General features: G+C 33.8%; 4 protein-coding genes across 6 annotated transcripts in view; 2 read left to right on the top strand and 2 right to left on the bottom strand.

Annotated features, from left to right (window-relative positions):
* LOC109543671 (dynactin subunit 5) overlaps nt 1–419 on the top strand; it is a gene marked incomplete in the record, with an annotated part of 2852 nt that extends 2433 nt beyond the window's left edge. Inside the window, 1 exon segment of the mRNA XM_048670671.1 lies at nt 1–419.
* Nucleotides 420–1434: 1015 nt separating this feature from the next.
* LOC109543667 (chondroadherin-like) lies at nt 1435–2364 on the bottom strand. Its single transcript, XM_019913490.2, has one exon. The coding sequence runs from the start codon at nt 2362–2364 to the stop codon at nt 1435–1437; it is 930 nt and encodes a 309-aa protein (XP_019769049.2).
* A 3460-nt stretch (nt 2365–5824) lies between these two features.
* On the bottom strand, nt 5825–14719 carry LOC109543673 (DNA topoisomerase 3-beta-1). Of its 2 annotated transcripts, none has more exons than XM_048670666.1 (13): nt 14520–14719; nt 14194–14463; nt 13180–13317; nt 10189–10534; nt 9930–10130; nt 9772–9872; nt 9497–9720; nt 9160–9432; nt 8860–9077; nt 8555–8779; nt 8333–8488; nt 7092–7319; nt 5825–6409 (listed from the first exon to the last, which is right to left on the bottom strand). In XM_048670666.1, exons 1-13 carry the CDS (start codon nt 14608–14610, stop codon nt 6307–6309), a joined length of 2574 nt encoding a protein of 857 aa, XP_048526623.1. In that variant the 5' UTR covers nt 14611–14719; the 3' UTR covers nt 5825–6306. The 2 variants fall into 2 exon arrangements, with proteins under 2 accessions (XP_048526623.1, XP_048526624.1); XM_048670667.1 differs by having other exon boundaries at nt 6321–6409; nt 7088–7319.
* A 592-nt stretch (nt 14720–15311) lies between these two features.
* Nucleotides 15312–20440, top strand: part of LOC109543668 (maternal effect protein staufen-like) — an 8025-nt gene continuing 2896 nt past the window's right edge. Inside the window, exons 1-4 of one of the 2 annotated variants that reach the window (XM_048670669.1) lie at nt 15312–15591; nt 18860–18925; nt 19024–19136; nt 19191–19442. In XM_048670669.1, the coding sequence (XP_048526626.1) occupies nt 15489–15591; nt 18860–18925; nt 19024–19136; nt 19191–19442 (534 nt within the window). In that variant the 5' untranslated portion in view covers nt 15312–15488. Of the gene's footprint in view, nt 15592–15965; nt 16419–18859; nt 18926–19023; nt 19137–19190; nt 19443–20440 lie in introns of those variants that run through there. The other variant, XM_048670670.1, reaches the window with a different exon arrangement.

Genomic DNA, 20440 nt, shown 5'->3' with positions numbered 1-20440 from the left:
GAATTAGTCGAAACTAACCCAAATATCTACAGAACCTAACTAAGAAAAATCAAGTAGAAAACATATATGGATGTGAAAAAAGTGACCCATATGTGTTCAAAATATACTTAAGAAACAAACAAATTACAAATGCATATGGATTTGGCAAATGCGCGATAATTCCCAAACTGTGTCGCCGTGGCTGAGAGCGTGGACGTCACGGCTCTCTTTACATTCCTATGGGAAAATAGTGAATTTCAATGGTCAAAAAATGGTGAAAAATACATTTTCCAAAGAAACACCACTGAGAAAAGTCGTTAAGAAATGATTGTCTACAAGATAAGTCACTTTTTTACCTCCAACGCTATTGAGTCTTAAACTAGTCAATAATATGAATTGGTACCTAGATGGGGAAATAAGAATAAATTCTAAAAGCAAAATTGGGTCTCAATTTTAATATTTATTACCTTAGAATAGCATACTTACTAATTACAAGAATACTTAAATACATATAATTATACAGGGTGGGCCATTATGCAACGTTTAAAGATTAAGCAATCTGCAATAAAACCATATGTGCACTGTAATAGATTAATTCCAGATATTGTTTTAGCGTTTTAAATAAACTAACAGGTCAAACTGTTCGAGGACAGGATCTACCAACTACACAACCAACTGCAAACTTTTCATTTTCCGTTTGCAGTTCATTCAACCAAAACAGAAACGAACATTGCAATGACAAAATGATTACATACAAATAGACTTTTTATTGATGAACTTTGATTGATTGACTGGATGTTGCTATATTTTTAAATAAGCGAGATATGGGTAAATGACGGGACATCCAAGACACTTCATACTTTACCGTTCAAAAGCAGTTAACAATAAACTGAAATATAAATAAAGTGTTTTATCAACTGTACGTACATAAAGAAACGTGCATGGGTGCATGGCATCAAACATGGCTTATCAGTGAATGCAGTTGGACTATCTTAAAGTATGGCATTTGTTTTTTGTGTAGTTTGGCCAAAATTGAAATTACTTCAGTTGTATGCAATATCAAATAACGTACTTTCTCACATTGGACTTAGCGCGTATACAGTTTTAGGTGATAGAGGCTAGTGAATTATTACGTCAGACATACTAATAAATAATCAAAGCGCACTACTACATCAATATACGATAATCAACCAGTTTGAACACTACGGTTTCCAGTGACTCACTCACATGGCGGAAACATTTTACTATCTAAATAAATTATTATGGTGAGCTTAAATATATTTGTTTATAAATAGAAAAATCATTCATATATAAAATTGTAGAAATCGTATACAAAAATACTAATTTTACTGTTAAAACATTTACAGAAATTTTTATATGCAAATTCTAGTGACACTCAAATAAATAATCGAAATTCGTACATAATGAATTCAACGGGTGAATTGAAATTACGTTTCATTGAGAATTCATGTTATTTCGAATACTTTCATACCAGGTTTTACACTCTGCGGTAAGAGGATTGTTGCTAATATACCATAGCACTTTAGGAGATATATCCACTAATTTTCGAGGGATACATTTTAAGTTATTATGTTCTAAACGAATCCAATCAGCAGATCTTAACGTGCCTAAGCTGGCTTCACTAATCTCTTCCAATTCGTTTTTATGTAAAAACAGCCACCCTAAATTTTCGATTCCATTAAAAGCGCCATCGCTTAAATAGCGCATTTTGTTATTGTTCAAATAAATATGTGTCGATACGTTTAGATTCACTTGAGCGTCATAATGCAATCCATTGATGTTCTGAAGGGCTGCAGTCGGCAAATTTGTTATTATATTGTACTCAAAATTTAACACTGATATTTTAGGGCTTCCCAAAAACCATTCACCTGACCAGTAGCTAAGTTTGTTTTGATCCAACTGCAAGATACTTAAGTTTGGAATATCATTGAAGGCCTTTGGATGAATTGTTTCAATGCTGTTGTTGGACAGGCACAATTCAATCAATGTTAGTTTATTAAAAACTCCTTCTCGAACAGTTTTGAAGTTGTTATGCCGCAGCTTGATCAAATAGAGTTGCGGAAGATCGGAAAAACATCCACTTTCCAGATCAGTGATGTTGCTGGTATCAATAATAACATCTACAAGTTTTGGCAATCCAGATATAGCATTCCTCTTTAAAGCCGTAACATTTTCGTTAATTATTTGAATGTAGGATACTTTAATAAACTCATCTGTGGGCGAGAAGCATCCGGTAACGTTTTTCACATCTCTCGCACCTCCCAACGTCACTTTCGTGTTAAGGAACGTTACTTCACAACCCCACACAGGGATAAACAACGAACAAAACAAACCGATAATCGCTAATGTGAACACAGAGGCCATCGTATTTATACTAAACGAATTGACATTTTCGCAAGATTAAGTTCAAGCATTCATGTTTTCTTATCTGTGAATGAAAGGTCAGTTGCGGTCAGCTTAATGAAGTAATTATTAAAAATACATAATAAACTGCTGTGTTATCAATGATTTGTCAATGATTACTGAAGCGCTAGCAGATTTAGTACTATTTTTATAGTACAGTTTATTCGGATGATTGTGAGAAATTTATATGAAATTATACAAGGTGGTGATTTAAAAATTTGTCTACACAGTGTTTCACAGTTGAAATGGCAAAGACATAGGGACGATTTCCATCAGCAAGATAAAAAAATGAAGAAATAAATAAATCACAAAAATTGGCAATTCTAGAAAACTGATAATTATTGGAGACCTTAATAGCCGAATAGGGAAAAAGAAAGAAATAGCGTAATCGGTAAATATGGCCAATAACAGAGAAAGACTAACTGAGCTGTGCAGAACGATCTAAAAATATTAAATGCCTTCTATCCACACAAGGAGATTCACAAGTACACGTGGATTCAAAATGCAGGAAACCTAAAATCCATATACTTTGTAATAGTGAAACAACAAACAAAGTTGAAGATAGAATATGTAAGAGTACAGAGGGGACCAACATACTAAAATCAAATCAGGTTCCAGGCAATCAAAAAGGAAAGACAAACTCCCGAAGAGAGTAATAGAGAAGAAAATGACGAGCGACGATTCAATCTAAAACTACTCGAAAACAAAAGCGTAAAAATGTTATATCAAAAGAAATTAGACGAAAACTTACCATCAAACCAGCAAAAAAATATGGAAAGCTGGGAGTTAAGGTCACCGACGACGGACTACTCGACACCGAATATGCCAAGGCAAAATCCCGATCGCTCTCTAAGTGAATTACTTTGGGACAGAAGCCTCACCAAAGAAAACAAAAATCTCATTTAAAATGCGATTGTAAAAAGCATAACCATCTTCGGAACCGAGATGGGGCCATTGAAATAAGCGATGATGCATACGTACGCATACCCAGAGCTGATGATCTCTAGATTACACCATTGCGTAATATAATTTTTGAGACATTTGACATATAATAAGCCAAAATAATGTATATATTTTAAATACCGTTAAACCATTTTTGGGCACAAAAATATTTCTATTCAGAGTGGCTTTTAAAGGTGTGTAAAAAATGTATACTACAAATTCCTGAGGGCAAAATAGGACTACCAAAGCCAACACACTCAGTCGAAAACTGAATTATTTTATTTTGTATATGTAAAACTGGTAAGAGTCCATAGCAGCCGCTTGTACATAGTTGGAAATAATGGGGTTTTAACAATTTATTTGGGACATATTAACAACAGAATTAGTTCAAGATAAATGCTATTGACCGAAACTAACTTGTACAAAACTAACAAAACCAGTGCTCAAAGGGCCCTCTATCCATTTGTTGCATTAAAAGAAACGATAGGGAATACGAGAATATATTTAAGAGCAAAAAAGTGTAACCTACAACAGTTACTTTGTTACGGTGCGCTCTACATTAAAAAAAAACATAAAAGCCGATTTTACGTTTTTACCAAAAATCCTTAGCTGTATATTGGAACTATACCAAGGTTTATGTGGAATTTAATTGTGGAAAACTAAAAATAGGTGAACTTTTGACTCTATGTATATTCTAAACCATCCACTTTTATTACCCTTATTATTGTTCTCTTACAGACACTATTTGATGAAAAATGTTCCGATAATAAGCGGCACTTTTTAAACCCAATAATTTATATTGTTATTTGCAAGCGAAATATACATTTCGGATATCAACAAAGTAACTAATATGTATAAGGAACATCAAATAATTTAAAATAAATTTCAAAAATAACCTGTATATTGATTCATTTTTTTTATTTGATACCAGCACATATTTTTTCTAACATATTCTTTCTCGATATTAAACAACTTTCCATATAATTGATATGGAAAAATGCATTATTGTTGTATGTATAACTGATATAAATCTACTTCGGCTATAAATCTAACTTTGAAAAAGGCACAGGTTTCAAGATGTGATGGTCCCAGGGAGTAGATGCCTTTATTTATAAGAGATAAATTCTATAATGCTGATGCAAATTATTACTTCGATATTTATGTAGCACCGAAATTTTAAACAAATATTTTGCTAATAGCTGAATGTTATGATATTCTTGTCTTATAAAACATAAAAATACGTTTTCACATAACATTAAATTATACGCAGAAATAAAGTGTACATCTACGACCTATTATTGTAGATCCACAATATTCGATTATTTTTTACGTCATAACCATCAATAAGTAGTACTTTCTAGCTGCTAACAATATATTAATAGAAACGTTATTTTCACATTGCGAATTATATAAAATGCAATTATTTGCTGAGCGTTAATAATACGAATCGACGTTACATAGTATATCTAGTCTATGTAAGAATTATCAATAAAGACGTCGCCAGACCTTCGAAATATTAGCCAAAACATGCTGAACTTCGATGTGGATGATCACAATTTTATTATGATAAGAATTACATAAAAGGCAAATATAGTAGCAAAGGTAAAAATAATAAGCAAATTCGATTTGGTTGTGAGATAAGAATGTTCCATACATCAGACGTGGCCGCGAGCTCAGTTTTACTTAGCGTATTTTGGATGTAAAACACAATAATTGTAATTCTGGAGTTTATTAAGCTCTTAACTGTACTATACTTTTTCAACGGCATGATCAATCAATGGAAAGCTGTAGCCTATTGAACGTGCAAAACTGCAAAAAGTCTAAGTAACTATATGCAGTATGGGTTAAAAACTTTGGCAGCATTTTATGTAATACAACATTTTCGTGTGTTTTTATTTGGTGTACAATGAAATTAGTCTCATACTTCTAACTCTTTTGGAGATTATCTGCAGGGTCGCAAAGTGGTGGCTTAAAAAGTATTAAAAAAATAAAGTTTTCCTTTTATATCGGATACCAAACAAACTGGCAATACGCTCATTAGTTAAAAAGTTAAAAAATATTAGTAACAGACCTCCTGTAGAAAATAAGCAATGCAGATTAAACGAATAATTCGCTAAGCAAAGCCCAGAAGTATAAGCCTGAAACACAAAATACCCAAGAACCGTTTAAAGAAAGCAAGATAACGAAATGGATTTTGGGAAAATAATTCGCCATTTTCTTATATTACAAATAACATTTAATTTATGTTAATTAGTTAACCGAAATAAAAAATAATTTAACGGACATTAAAACGGTTACCGAATATATCCCAAATATTCGCCATCAAAGTCTTGGGAATGATGGACATCTGGAATATTTACGAATTAGGAAGGATGGGGATGATGTCAGACTTTTTGTAACTTTTGAGCAAATATTATCAACGAAATGAGGGTTTTTTATTTATAAAACTATAAAGGTGAGGATAAAAAGAAAATCTGACTGACCAAAATTGCTTGACTGTATATTTTCAAAAGTAGCTTATACGGTTAAACTATCATAATTTTTCAATGTAAGTTAGCTTGTTAAGGTTTTTTTTTAAGTAAAAAGTTAGCTCATTTTGTATATAAACCAATAACTAAGACACTCTAAAATGACTCACATACCAATTAATATTTCAATCCATGCAGCATACAAATAAGTTTAAATGCTTGTTATAATAATTTTATTAATTAACGATAAACTATTTCTCAAAAATATTCTGAGTATTTACTATTAGGACAGCTCGAAATTATGAATCATTGTTTTCAAAACCTGAGTTGTAATATTCCTAGTCTTTAATTGCTGTAAAACCCAAATTAAGAGCTCATACTATGTATAGGTATAGATTACTCTTACCTTCAATAATGAGTACAATTCGATTGCTGGGTTCGCTTGAGAATGCATTGCGAGAATTCTCAAAAATTGACTAAGCTAGTACCTTTTTTATACAAAATATGCTGCCAGTTGGGCCATTTTGTCTTTTGGTTTGCCCCTTCCTCTACCCGCTGAACCTCGACCGCCCCTGGCTCCAGGTGCTTTTCCACCTCTGCAAACAGTGCAACACTTAAACAATAGTATATGTACAAAAACAATAAATAAACACATAAACAGCTATAGTTTATATGTGGTAAATATTAAGTTAAAATCAGTTTGTGTTTAATAAAGAAGAAAGGCTGTTTAAACTCGGCTGTCGTGATCGCAGTAATCTAGGCCGTGAACGAAGGAGCTAAAATTCATAGTCATATAGTACATATGGGAAACATTTCATCTCGCATATTTTTAAGTATCTGGCACATTTAAAAAAAGCTTCAAGTGAAGGCAAATTTGATCCATTTTATTTAGATAGTCATGTTTTCGCTAAGCAATAATCTTCCCCATTTTCCTATTTGACTGGAGCACATAATATGATACTGACGTGAAGTATTATCTTATAAAGCTATTTTTAGATGCGATCTAAAACTGTTTTTTTATAGAAAACTGTTTGCATTGTTTCGCTTGTGGCTATTTTAGAAACTTAAAAAAATATTTCCAACTTCTCTTGGGCAGTTTTTTTTAACATATTTTATTCGAAAAATTAATTTTTGATGCTTCCGAGATGCAGCTGGCTACCTTTTTAGTTGATTACCTGCTAAAGTGTTATGGGCATATTGTAAATATACACATTGGTTTTCATTAATGCTTTTATGGTTTTATTGTACCGTAATTTTCAGTCGAAAGTACCCACTCACCTAAAAGGTCTTGGAGGCCGGCTAACCACAGCAACCTTGGGCTTATCGACTAATTTGGCAAATTCAGGGGTGCAGAAAACACAACCCTTCATCTCCGTGGCTTGATTTGGAAGTTTCGATTTCTCAGCTCTGTATTCAACATTTATCAACTGCGCTCCACAATCGCAGTTTTCTTCGAGAATGATAATTTTATGAGCATCATCAAAAAGATTGATTATGGTATCACATCTGGAAGAAAAGTTTTGTTAATGTGCAGAATATAAAAAAAAATTATGTCAGTTTGGGCATCGTCCTACTTCAGAATTCATTGTACCTTTTGGTAAAACACTTGGGCTTACTTTAAGAAAATAATGTTAAGTTTATTAAGCAGAGGTTAGCACTTGAAAATTAATTAAAAAGTCGCTTCTAAACAATATTTAAATGTAACTCTTTGGTCATTTGTGAGGCTATTATAGTATAGCAAAATATTATAATTTAGACAATATCTTGATTCTATTTTTATTTAATGAAGAGCAACATACAGTCCTCCAGGCAGATGTTTTAGTTCAACGTTACATTTTTGGTTCACTCTTAAATTGTGCTTTTCAAAACTTCAAATGTATAGTTATGTCTGAAACCGTCAAGTTTGTTTCCTTTCGGAACAGCAACTAAGTAAAATGTTGAAAATGGAAACTTCGAAGAAAATGCAACCAAATTGACGAACGCTGACTGACAAGTAACGATTAATACCGTTTTAAGCTTCACACTAACACAACGATGGGATGCCTTTGAATTTCGCGCAGATTTTTCTAGATTTCGAACCCTTGAAGCATTTATATTATTGCTTTGAAAACCCATTCCTACCCGATCTCTCAACTTTGTTTAGTCTGAAAAATTTCCTTTTACACAAAGAAAGATTGTGATATGTTCCCATACGCTAATACACTACAATGTTAATGATAAAAACGGTATTTGTAGTTATGATCATATGCATTATTGTCAAACTTACGATTTAGTTGCTTGCTAATATTGTGTTTATTGGCTTTAGTGAGAATAACTTTTTTCTGTACTTGCTAAATACTCTGCGACAACACGCCCAGAGCTTGCATATTATGCTTTCCCCTTTATGTACGGTGCATATTATGCTTTCGATACATTTAGTGACATAAATATACTAATATTCTAGGACGGTTAAGAACTTAAGTGCCTAACTCGTGCTTTTCTGTTCAAATTTATTAACAAAGGAGAAAAAATAAAAATACCTATTGCAGCCCAATTTCCATTTGGGACCTGATGAGGGATCAAGAACCAAAACACCATATTCACATTCGGCACAATTGATAACACCGTTCGAATTAAGACTGTAGGTACAAGTAGGGTGAGTACAAGTGTTACATCCGGTTCCTTTTTTCATGTCTCTGCATAATAATAAATAGATTTATTACAAATCAAATTAGTACGAATGTGCTGGCTGCTTTTCTTACTTGAAAGGGGGATTGTTATAACAATAGGGACAAAACACAAAACTTTTGCCTTTATTTCCCGTGGTCCAACACAGCAACTCAAACTCATCCAAAGGACATTTTAACTCTCTAAATAATTTGATAGTGCCATTTTGCGGTACACTATAAGTATCGTCGCATTGTGGACAGTGCAATCGAGCTGGTTTCGCTTGAATAAATTTCAGATATCTTCTACATTTACCACACCTAAAAAAGTTATGGTATCAAGTATTACTCTGTGGATATAATTCGATGAAGAAAATAGTATTAAAAAAGCACAAGGATACCTGGAATGTGCTTTACCAGAAGCACTAAGCGGTGAAAAAGACACCTCAAACAATTGGTCCATTGCATCAATGCTTGAAACAAAATACTGAAACTTAAGTTTGAAAATATCAATGGTATGCTTAAGCACTGCGTTAAAGTTAGCTTTTCCTAAAGCTATAAGGTTCAGCTGTTCTTCCACTGCAGATCGCATTGTGGGCAATACTAACTGAGCGTCAATCTAAAAGTAAAAAGACTTAGGTGTGATGTGAATACTTTTTATTTTCGCAAGTCAGATGCTTAAAAAACACACTAAACAGTACCTTTTGATACCCATGCACCAATACTATACCCAAAGTAGTTGGTTTAAGTTTTCGACCTGGAGTTACAGTAACATAATTTCTTTGAGAAATATTGTTTATGTGTACAGGTATGGAAGCATCGGTACCAATACCATGCTTTTCCATCAGTGTGATCAGTTCTGACTCCGTTAAATAATCAGGCGGACATGTTTGATGTTCAGTTAAACGAGCATTATGGATTGGTACCATTTCGTTCGCCGTAACATTTGGTACTATTTCATTTTTACCGAATGACTGAAAAACAATAAAACATTGATACTTACAACCCAACATCTACTAAATGGGAAAATAAGCTTACTTGCCAAGTCATGACTTCAGTATACCCGGGATCAATGAGGGTCTTGCCATGTATGTAAAATACTTCATTATTGATAACTATTGTTACCACTGTACTCAAATATCTACAGTCTCTGGCTAAAGTTCCGATAAAATGTCGAGCGATGTAATCGTACAATTTCCAAGAGTCGCCATCCAGATCGTTTCTTGTCGCAGACCTCATTGGGGTAATGGGAGGATGGTCACCTTTAAAGTGAATCAAAAATTAAAATATCAAAGACATTCTCTTAGCCATACCTGCGTCATGTCCTGACTTAGGTCTATTTATTCCTTGGCTTAGAATGGCTTTAACTTCCTTGCCCCAATCTGAACTATTCTCCTGTTGTTTCAGAGTGCCCCTTCAAAGAAACATTTCTTTAAAATACTAGTAAATAAAAGGTAATTAAATTTCCTACTGTAAATCAAAATTTTCTGGGTATTTAGTAGTTTCTGTACGAGGATAGCTGATATATCCTTGTGTATATAATCTCTCTGCAATTAGCATAGCATGATGCGGGCCCATCCCAAGTCCCGAACTGGCCACTCGCATCAATTCGACGGTGTTTAAAGCTACTGGGCGAGGTTTCGACTTCTCTTTAGAAACTACACTTACAACTCTAAAAATCAGTTATAAATGCAGTTTTTATCAATCATGGAGAAGTGCAAACTCTGTACCTGCCTTCTCGTTCCTGCTTGACTAAGCTAAGAAACATGTTAGCAGCATCTTTATCAAAACACCGCACTCTATCCCATTCTAATGGCACTTCTACGTTGTCTTTCATTGCAGAAACTTGCACTGCCCAATAAGTTTCTGCTTTAAACGACTGGATTTCATCATGCCTCTGAACGCAAAACCCGAGCGTGGGAGTTTGGCATGGCCCATAGGAGATCAAGGATGCATCCAAGTCTCCATATTTTCCTTGGAAAAATTTTGTTTGGAACCTGGTAAAAGCGCAACCAATTCTCAGATCAAGCTCTTGACGAGCATCGACGCTTCTCGCTTCATTTTCATTTGGATGTGCTACCAACAGTTAAAAATTCTTATTATTCAATCAGTTGCTGAAGAATACACTAAAAACTTTGAAAATACACAAAGAAGCGGCGTTTCCAAGAACAGATGAAAATAAGTAATCATAATTAACACTTATCGGTCGTGAATCGCCTCTCAACTGACAATGGTGCTTTCTGTAGGCCAAGCTATAGGTATTTAAAACTGCTTTATCGTGAGATAAAGACTATAGGATCTTTGCACATTTTTTGTTTGTGTATTTTGATGATTTGTGGTCAATAACTGTTCTGCAATTTTTTTTAGCGCGCCAAATCGACGCATTTGAAAAACATTTATAAACGTGTCTTTGGACGAAAAACGTCTAAAACTGTGGCTTCAAATGGCGCGACAAAATGTGAAAATTTTCAAAAAGATATTGACAAAAACTTGTACTTTTGCTCAGTCTACGATTCAACAGTTGATGCAAAAATATCATTCGTTTGAAGAAAATCCAGAAAGAACAAAATAAAAAATCTTTGCAATTTAAACTTTTTTAGCTTCTCTGTACAGAGTCACTGGTTAAAATTTATCCACTGCATTCAATCTGAGAACAAACAGTTGTATACTAAATTTGATGCTAATCAATGTATAGCAGTTTTAAACGTGCTCACCCAAAAATACGAAACACACCATACGTATATATTTTTTAATATATTACCCTGTATTTATTTACTAATCTTTTATTTCTGTAAAAAACCGCAAAAAACCGAGAGTGTTTTTTCATTTTTTATTTTGTGATGGCGCAGTCATGAGTCACTCTGCTATCACTATTTGTTTCTTTTTTCTGTTACCATGATTGCAATGGAATAATTCTTCGAACGAACTCTATACTCTGGACATATTTTACATTTTACTATGCAAATATCACCTTCTCGTTTCAGCTGCTAATATCAGATCTAGATTAGAAAAATAAGCTAAATCTTTCCAAAATTCCAATGGCATTTTCCAACAAATTGTAAARAGCAATTACTTTATTTTTTTTTTATTTCTTTATGGTTTTTACTCYACGTTGCTMAACGGATATCGGATATAAAAAGTTCGCTTGTATTAAAWATCTCAGCCCTYRTCAACGAATCTAGTGGTAAGTTTTCTGATTGTGCTTTTAAAAATTCTTAATCAGCTATTTTCCACAAGAATCCACAAAACAATAAAAATAAACTAATAAAACAACTCTATAAAACACAAGACGAGGTAACTGTACAAAAGTTCGTACGATTTAAATTAAAACACGGCGTGCAGGCCGAACGTGTACTGTGACGTCAGACCAATCGCATAGCCATTAACTAGCAAAATAATTTCATTTTCTTGTAGTGTATTTATATGCAACACAGCTTGTATTTTAGTATGTTTTTAATCAAAAATCAATTTCATGCAGACCCCATTGTGCGATAATATAAAAGATAATGAGCAGATGAATAGGTATGTGTTTTTCACTCGATTTTCCGGTCCTTATGTTAGTTATTAACAATTTATTGCAAAAAACGCGATTTTTGTTTTTTTTTATTACTTTGAAACCGATCTGATGCTCAACCGGATGATGAGCAAGCGGAATGCCCTAACAACGAGATGATTTGTTGAGAATAAAGATATCTACAAAATGAGAGGTCGAACGGCTCAATCGGATAATCAGGTTCTGAGAAATTTACGAAAAAACCGTAAAAGTGGGCGTTTTTTCAAAAAAAACAAATAAAAATTTATAGCTCTGTAATTTTGGGAAAAAGATGCACTGCAAACTTTGAATCGCGATTCTGAGAAAACTAATTACCCGACACCACCCGCCTTTAGCACATCTAAAGAACATAATCTCTACTTTCGCTCAACATTTTAAGGTTCCAGCTCAAAACTGACGGACTGTTCAAAAATTCATTTTTTGAAAAAACGCCCAATTTTCCGGCTTTTCCTAAATTTTGTCAAGTTAGTGCGTTCGACCTCTCATTTTGTAGATATTTCTATTATCTGTAAATCATCTCGTTGGGGCATTTCGATTGCTCTATTCATTTCAAAGTTATAAACAAAAAACGACAAAAATCGCGTTTCTTGCAATAAAATGTTAATAACTGTTAACTTGAAACTGCTACCCCAAGTTTAATCTTCCTTCGGAGATGATGCGAAAACATCAGATATACAAATTAAGAATCGACAAAGTGGCAAAACAAAATTAGTGTTTCATAAGATAATTTATTCATTTGGGCCACTGTGTTCAATAAATAGAGTGTCAAAATTTAAATAACATGTTCGTTTATTTCCATTAAATTATTTTTCAACACTAGTTTCATTACAAATTACCACGATTTTTGTGATTGGGTGTTATTTACGTTCAATCCGTTTAGAGCAATAGATTATTTCACACTCTCATGTTTTTGGGGTCAATAAAATATCGTTCTGAAAGTCGAATAGACCGCGTATCTGAGAAGACAACAAACGACTCTGGTTAGGCATGATGATGTTTAAGCCATTAATTATGATTTTAATTATTACATTAATCATGTAGCTACCTGGACTGAAACGTAGAAATGCCACTTTATGTTTTTTTCGTTTGAATATAAGGAACCAACATTACTTTTCGATCCTCCTGCCTTTCTAATATAATATACACTTATACATAAAGTAATACTTACAAAGATTATTAAAAGCAGCCTTAATATCCTTGTCGGTAATTGCAGAGAACTTGGCTCTATAAGTGACACTATCAGAATAAACATTTCTATTCATGCTATTGGCTACTGATGACATTACTTCGTAACATATATTTTCACCTAAAAACATTGTCGTGCTCAATAATAAACTCTTGCAGAAGAACATTCCATAAATGTATACACATCTAATGAAGTCAATCGGTTGAGAAATATCAACTATAGAACAAGATTAACGCATTACAAATATAAAATAATAGACACATTTAGGAAATCAGGCCGATTCTGCAGATTATATTAAATTCAATTTAGTATAGTCAATATTTACAGGGTGTTTCTTCATCAGTGGACACCCCCTCTATTGGGGCTATTAATCGTTCATTTGAAAAAAATGTGAAAGTGACCAACACAAAAGTTGCTTAATTTTACTCAATTTAAAATAAAAATAGAAAACACGGAAATGTCAAAAATTGACAGTCTTTTTTTATGAAACACCTTATATATTCTTAGACATACCATAGAATTTTTTCCAGGTTTCAAGAATATATATTTAGCCTATATTTATATAAGCCGTTTTTCCTATATTACGTTTTAAAAATTATAAATCATACAAATCAAAGTAGCCTTGAAATGCGACAATGCGACCCCATAAATTTCGCCCGGTGGCCGGTGGCTTTATTTTAATTGAAGATGTTGATAGCTGGATTGGACAAGCGTGTCCTATCAAATGGCCTCCAAATAGCCCAGACCTAACGCCTCTTAATTTTTTCTCTGGGGTTATTTAAAGAATATTTGACGATGGGAAACTCTAGTTATAAACCTTAATGAAAAATAGTAACGCAATTAACGATACCGGTTACAGTACCACCATATTGTGATCGATTGTAGAACTTCATCGATTATATCTAATTGTTGAAAAACAAATAATCGACTTACTTAGCATTTTTGTGCAAATATTTTCTGATTTGTTGATCAAACTATTTACTTATTTTGCTGTACCTTCTTTATCGCAATCGAGCCACAGAACAAGATAATCAAAACCGATGGCTTCTGAGGCAAGAAAAGCAGGCATTTTTAGCTTCGGCATTGCTTCCTTTTTTTCAATAGAGCACGAAAACAATTCTACAGGGTCTACTCGATCCCAGTTATTATATTTACTGGAAAAATCCACACCAAGAACATGACCACATACTGAAGTCATTTTGAGCCTAGCTGGAGAACCTAGGAATGTCCCATTCCATTCGTGGACCGAGCAAGCACCATTAAATCCTAAAGTGTGAAAAAATCTCCTGTTTAAATATAGTAGGATATGTTTAAATTCAAACCTTTCTTTGAAGAATTTTTTCCATTACTTAATATGGTTGATAAAGAAGCAGCTAACGAGGGCTTCTCAGCCACCATAAATACGGATTTCATCTTTATAGCGTTTTAGGAAAAATTACAAAAAAATATATTATAAAAACATATTAGCTAATTGTTAAAAAATGTTACGACTGGTAATTATAACCTTCAAAAATATCTAGGTTAGTGTAAACCAATTTCTTCCAACTTGGTCTAAAAATTAAGTTTGAATGAATGTGAGTAGGATGCAAACATAGGGGCAATGTAGTGACATTATATTTTTGAATTAATATTATTTATCACTACCAGGAGTGACTACTAAAATCATGTTACAATCCCAAAACGCAAATTATACACAATAATCAGTGTCTGTTTAAGTAACAAAATACGAATGCCAATTATTTTATTGTAATTCACAGTTTCCATATTACACCGCTAAACCCCAACAAATGTCACCTCTACACCGATCCTTTAGTATTTTCTACGAAGATTTTTCAATGATTTCGTAATTTAATTTCAATGAATGTTCCATTATATATTTCCAAGAACAATGAAAATTTTGTTTTCATTCAATTTTTTTGGTTGCTTCTTTGTAATACAGAAAAACTTTAGTAAGGTCATACCAAACAAAGTAGCATACAAAATAAATGCCTAAACAAATTTATATAAATGGACTTTCTATATTGTATATATGAAAGTTACTAAGTATGTGTTCAATGGGGTCATCAGGTACAATTCATTCTATAGGTATTGGCGGCACTGGCTACTAAAGGTAGGGATGTGAATCCCCTCTATCGGCAATGGTGTTAACCTAACTTATCGCAGCATGTGCTCAAGCCTCATAAGCAGCAACGGTTTACATCTAACTTTCAGATATCTATGGGAAACCCAATTGAATCTAGCGTAAAATTGCTGCTTTGGTTTATTGAAGTATACGCGAACAAATTACGACAATGTTTGTGTTGATAATATTTTTGCTAGCATCATTACAAGTTTCTAAATCGATTTCTCTAGAAGATGTGTTAGTTCTTTTTGGGGACAGCGATTGCATTGCAGGTAAAAGATACCGTCTGATTTAATAAGGATATGTGAAAATTTATGGTGTTTTTTGCATTTTCCTGATAACTTTATGATACATTACTTTACTACAGTGGGTTTCAAGAAACTGGAATTTAGGAGCAATACTACGGGTTTTGGAACTGCATAAACTAGTCAAAGATTTGTGTGTATTACAAAATGCCATTATAGAGTTTTTGGCATTTAAATTCTCGACGCGAATCTGTAAAATCGCCCGAATGTACTTTCAACTTAAGAATAGATTCTATTTTCGTACGCCTTGTCAGGCCTTTTCTTCTGAATATGCACGATATGTGGGTACAAAGCTGGTCAGAAACTTCGAGGGGTAGCCAAATGCCAAGAAGAAAATGTAATTTTTTTTTAAATTTAGCTTTAGAAAAACTGTTCTGAACGCTAAACTAAGAAAAAACATCAGCCAATTTTATCGAATCTAATCATGCATACTAAGCAAATACCTAAACAGATGATTGGATAAAACGGCTTTGGTGATTTGAAGACCAATTGGTAGCTATTAATAGTGTTTCATATTCTGGAAAGTTCCTGCTAAACATGAAATATGACGGAAACATTTTAAATGTGCAGTTATATTGCACAAATGTAACATATCATAAAAACGATCAAAAATGTTTCAAAAACGTCTTTAGCGCACATGAGATTCATGGTTCTACCGCCTCCCATCGCGCATGGCATTTATTATCTTATAAAACATAACCACTATCGTCTCTCCGCACAACGGAGGTTGTATTATTTCATTTTTCATTATTAGATTACTTGACTGGTTCAGCAAAATAAGTGATAATATATTGGTTAGTACCTATATTTCTTATTTGTAGAAACTTTAGTATAGGTAAGTATATTTAACTAAATTAGCTCTAACCTAGACCATGTGGACGATGTTATGCTGTTCTCATTTCGAGTTGTTCAGTTCATTTATGTACTCAAAGGCTTATGAATATTATTTGAGGGCAATAAAATGAGCCGAACAAAGAAAAGAAGGATTTCTAACAGGTACCTTTGGGGTTTGGTGAACAAGAACGTAATCAAACTATATAATGCTAACATTTTTGTATATATTGAATATTTTGAATACTCCATACATCATCTTAAACTGTACACTGTATAGCGCTGTGTTATTATTTTTTCACTTTTAGGTTCAGGCTGTCGAAAACGATGATTGATTATAAACTGAGAATTTACCCAATTCAAAGAAGACTGGAGTCTTTTGCTTAGAGATAACTGAACAACTGTTTGTATTGGTTCTTGTTTATCTATTCAATAAAAATTTTATTGTATTCGTCAACTTTTCGAGCCTGTGAATTTTAAATTTAAAAGATTTTGAAACAAGTTAGCTAAACATGTTTTGTTAATATTTTTATAAAAACGTTATAGAATCATGAAACTACATAGTAATTCTTTGATGAGTACAAATATTTTAACTGGTGGTATATTTTTGTCCTTGAAGCAGGGCAATCCTATAGTTCTGCTTCTAGGGCCATTATGTACCACCAATTAAAATATTTGCACTCTTCAAGGATACACCATGTATAATGTTACAAAAAAAAAATTTGTAACATTATACATGGTGTATCCTTGAGTTTTTGAGTGGTGTCCTGAGTTTTTGATAAAGTTCAAAGTCTTCTCACTTTTATACTATTTACCGATATTTTTTTATAATTTGAAGCTTTAATTATTTTGCTACTATCTCTATATCTATAATATCTATAAAGGAAACCTTGTTTTCGTATTTTCTACGACAAATGTAATGGAGAAAACATCGGTTCACTTTTTTATAATTTTTAGAATTTGTGCGCTACTGTTTTAGTTTAAATTAAAATGTAGTCAATCTGTTTTTACCATCAACTTAACAATTAGCAAATTTACAGTAAAGCATTTTTAACGTTTTGTTTTTTATAAAGCGAAAAAAAATTAAAAAACACGACAGCAACAACGCCAAAGGAAAGTACAACATTGATATCTCGTATTTCCGCTTTGAGCGGCTCTTAATAAAGCTTCTGGTCCGCGTGGCGTACTCGAAATTCATTTGATTGTTGTTCAGTGCCGTATATATTAGCCAATTCTTCATTGGCAACAGCCATTTCTTGTAGTGTCGCTGGAAGCTTATTGCGAATCCGTGCACTTTGTTCTAATTAATCTCACAGTCAATACAATTCCATTCCAATCTGCGCTTCTAACTTTAGAATTATCTCACTTATATTAACTTATGTCTTATCTTATTATCTTAACTTATTATTAGGTGTTATTTAGAATTATCATTCTGAAATAATGATTCCAACAGCTTTTAAGAAATTGTGCACAATCTTTGCTGTATGTGGTTGGGCATTACGCATTAGAACAAAATTCTAATCTATTTCATCAATATAAATTTATGCATTCACTGATTGCCTCATGAGAAAAATATGAAGGATGCACGTCTATTCATCGGTATTCCAGCCCCCACCCTAGCAGAGCCACAATTAGAACATACACATTCCACTATAATTTTTTGGTTAAATCTTTCTCTCGTTCGTCGTCATACTCGCTTTCTACCATTTACCATATTTAAACAACATCGCAATTCATCTGTGAATACGACGTCGTGATTCGTCTGCGAATACGATATCAGGCCAATATTGAAGATTCCATTGGCCATAATTTCGAACAAAGTTCATTCGCGCAGCGCGGTGTTTTCTCCAGAATTTGGGACTTCTAGTAGGTCTTTGTTTTCAAATATATTTCTCGCAGCCGCCTACAAATTATCTGCTTACGTATTTGCTCTCGTACCTCCAACCAGTCCGCTATTTTGTTGTGCGTTGTGCTAGCGGTTTAAGCGTGTGTATCTTAGACAGTAGGAAATGATTATCGTGAGTCGGCAAAATTCCGTCTCACTCGGATGACTAAAAACGCACTCACCTGCATCCATTATTGGTAACCGCGGTCTTGTTCTCGCTCCTTTTGTCAAAAGATCGCAGCTACAATCGCAAATCCAAACAGACATTTGTTGACAAACATTCAAATTCCATGTGTCGTTAATGTCCAGGTTACATTTGTGGGTACTCTTTAAATTGTGCTCTTCAAAACTCCAAATGTATAACGATGTCGAAAATGCATCCATTGAACCTTCTTTCGGGAGACGCAAAATTGGTCGAATTTTCAATTATTGGAATAGTTCGGTATGTTGTGCAAAATAAGCAAATTGATTCTTGTATTTCCGATTATTGATGTGACTTTGTTTTAAAATTGTTGGTAGGTAGCTTGGTCTCATTAAGCGATGTGTCAATTGGGAGCCAACAAGATATAACACTTTCAGAGAATGGTAAGGAAACACATTTCTAATTTAAAATTATATTCTTGCAATCGCAATAAAACTTCAGAACCTACTAATTTAAAAATATCATGTTCAATTTATTTTAGATGTTGGTTCTATAATGAGCTATGCAGAAGGGGACAAATCCGCAATGAGTTTCATTAATGAGTTGGCCCAATTCAACGATATCTCTTATTCGTATGAGCTTGTTAGGGAAGATGTAATCAAGGAAAATATAAAACCGTAAAATACTTACATGCAATTGCTTTTTTAGGGACCAGCACATAGCAAAACATTTACAGTGACTTTATATCTCGGTGATGAACAATATACCAGTGAAATGCAAAGTATTAAAAAAGCGCAGCAAGCTGCAGCAAAAACTGCGATAAAAAGCACTAAATACGAACACCCCCCAGTTAAAATGAAGGAAAGCGATAAGGCTTTAACACCTACTGTACTATTAAATAATCTAGCTGCAAAACTGGGCTTGGTGGTTAGCTATAAGCGAGTGTTCGATGATATTGTGGTAAATATTATCGAGACGATGGTGGATCGGTTTGCGGACTTTGGGGACGAAGTAGAATGGACTTTCTTTAAGAGCCACAGAAGCGGCGGAACGCACAATATCAGGTTTCCAAACAGCAGGTAGAACTCTCTCTTCACTAGCAAAAAATGAAAAAGATGGTGTTTAAGACAACATGGTTTCAACCATTTGCGAAAGCTCAAATAGCAAAAACGGAAAATAATATAAGCACAATTTGTCTCTCGTACAACGCAAGACAGAGCCACGTCACCCTAAGGCAAGGGCGGATCCAGGAGGGGGGGTCATGACCCCCCCTGGTGCTGGGTTTAAAACGACTAACGATGATGTTTATAATTTCATAGACAACAAAAGACTGAATTTCTACTACTTGACCCCCCCTGACTCGAAAGCTGGATCCGCCCCTGCCCTAAGGTACGGTTTCGGTCGTGCGATCCAGAGAAGTAATAATCCCTAAGTTATCTCTTGTCTCTGGTGCGATCGGCGACTGCGACTCATAGAGAAAGTAAAATAAGTTATTTTACTTACTCTATGCTGCGACTCGATGTTGCGTCTGACCGCAGTCGGAATCGCAGCGTGGTTTGGATGATGCGTTTGTAACCGGTAACAGATCAGTTCAAGAAATCAATTCGTGAGGTACATTGAGAAAAAACTATTGAAAAGATGGACGACGTCGAACTTTTCGCCCTTATTTTGTTAGAAGGGGAGGAAAAGAAGAACAATTCAACAACTACACAAAAGAAGAACAATTCAACAAAATACGACTTACGCCTGTAAAATGATATAAGCTCAGTTTAATGGTTGTCGTCCATTTGTTAGTAAAAGCTGGCCGAAAGTTTATATTTTCTACTTATAACCGCCGAAAGAAAATGTTTGATCTGGCGAAGAAGATATTCAGCCCTGTGCTGTATCATAAATGCTATTTTTAACGGCCACACGTTATGGCAACTTAACAGTTCAGGATAACATTTTCGATAACGCAG

This window comes from Dendroctonus ponderosae, unplaced genomic scaffold (assembly GCF_020466585.1).
Source record: "Dendroctonus ponderosae isolate FM_Combo_2020 unplaced genomic scaffold, Dpon_F_20191213v2 Dpon_F_20191213_1, whole genome shotgun sequence".
Taxonomy (NCBI): domain Eukaryota; kingdom Metazoa; phylum Arthropoda; class Insecta; order Coleoptera; family Curculionidae; genus Dendroctonus; species Dendroctonus ponderosae.
This window is presented reverse-complemented; position numbering and strand designations above follow the sequence as displayed.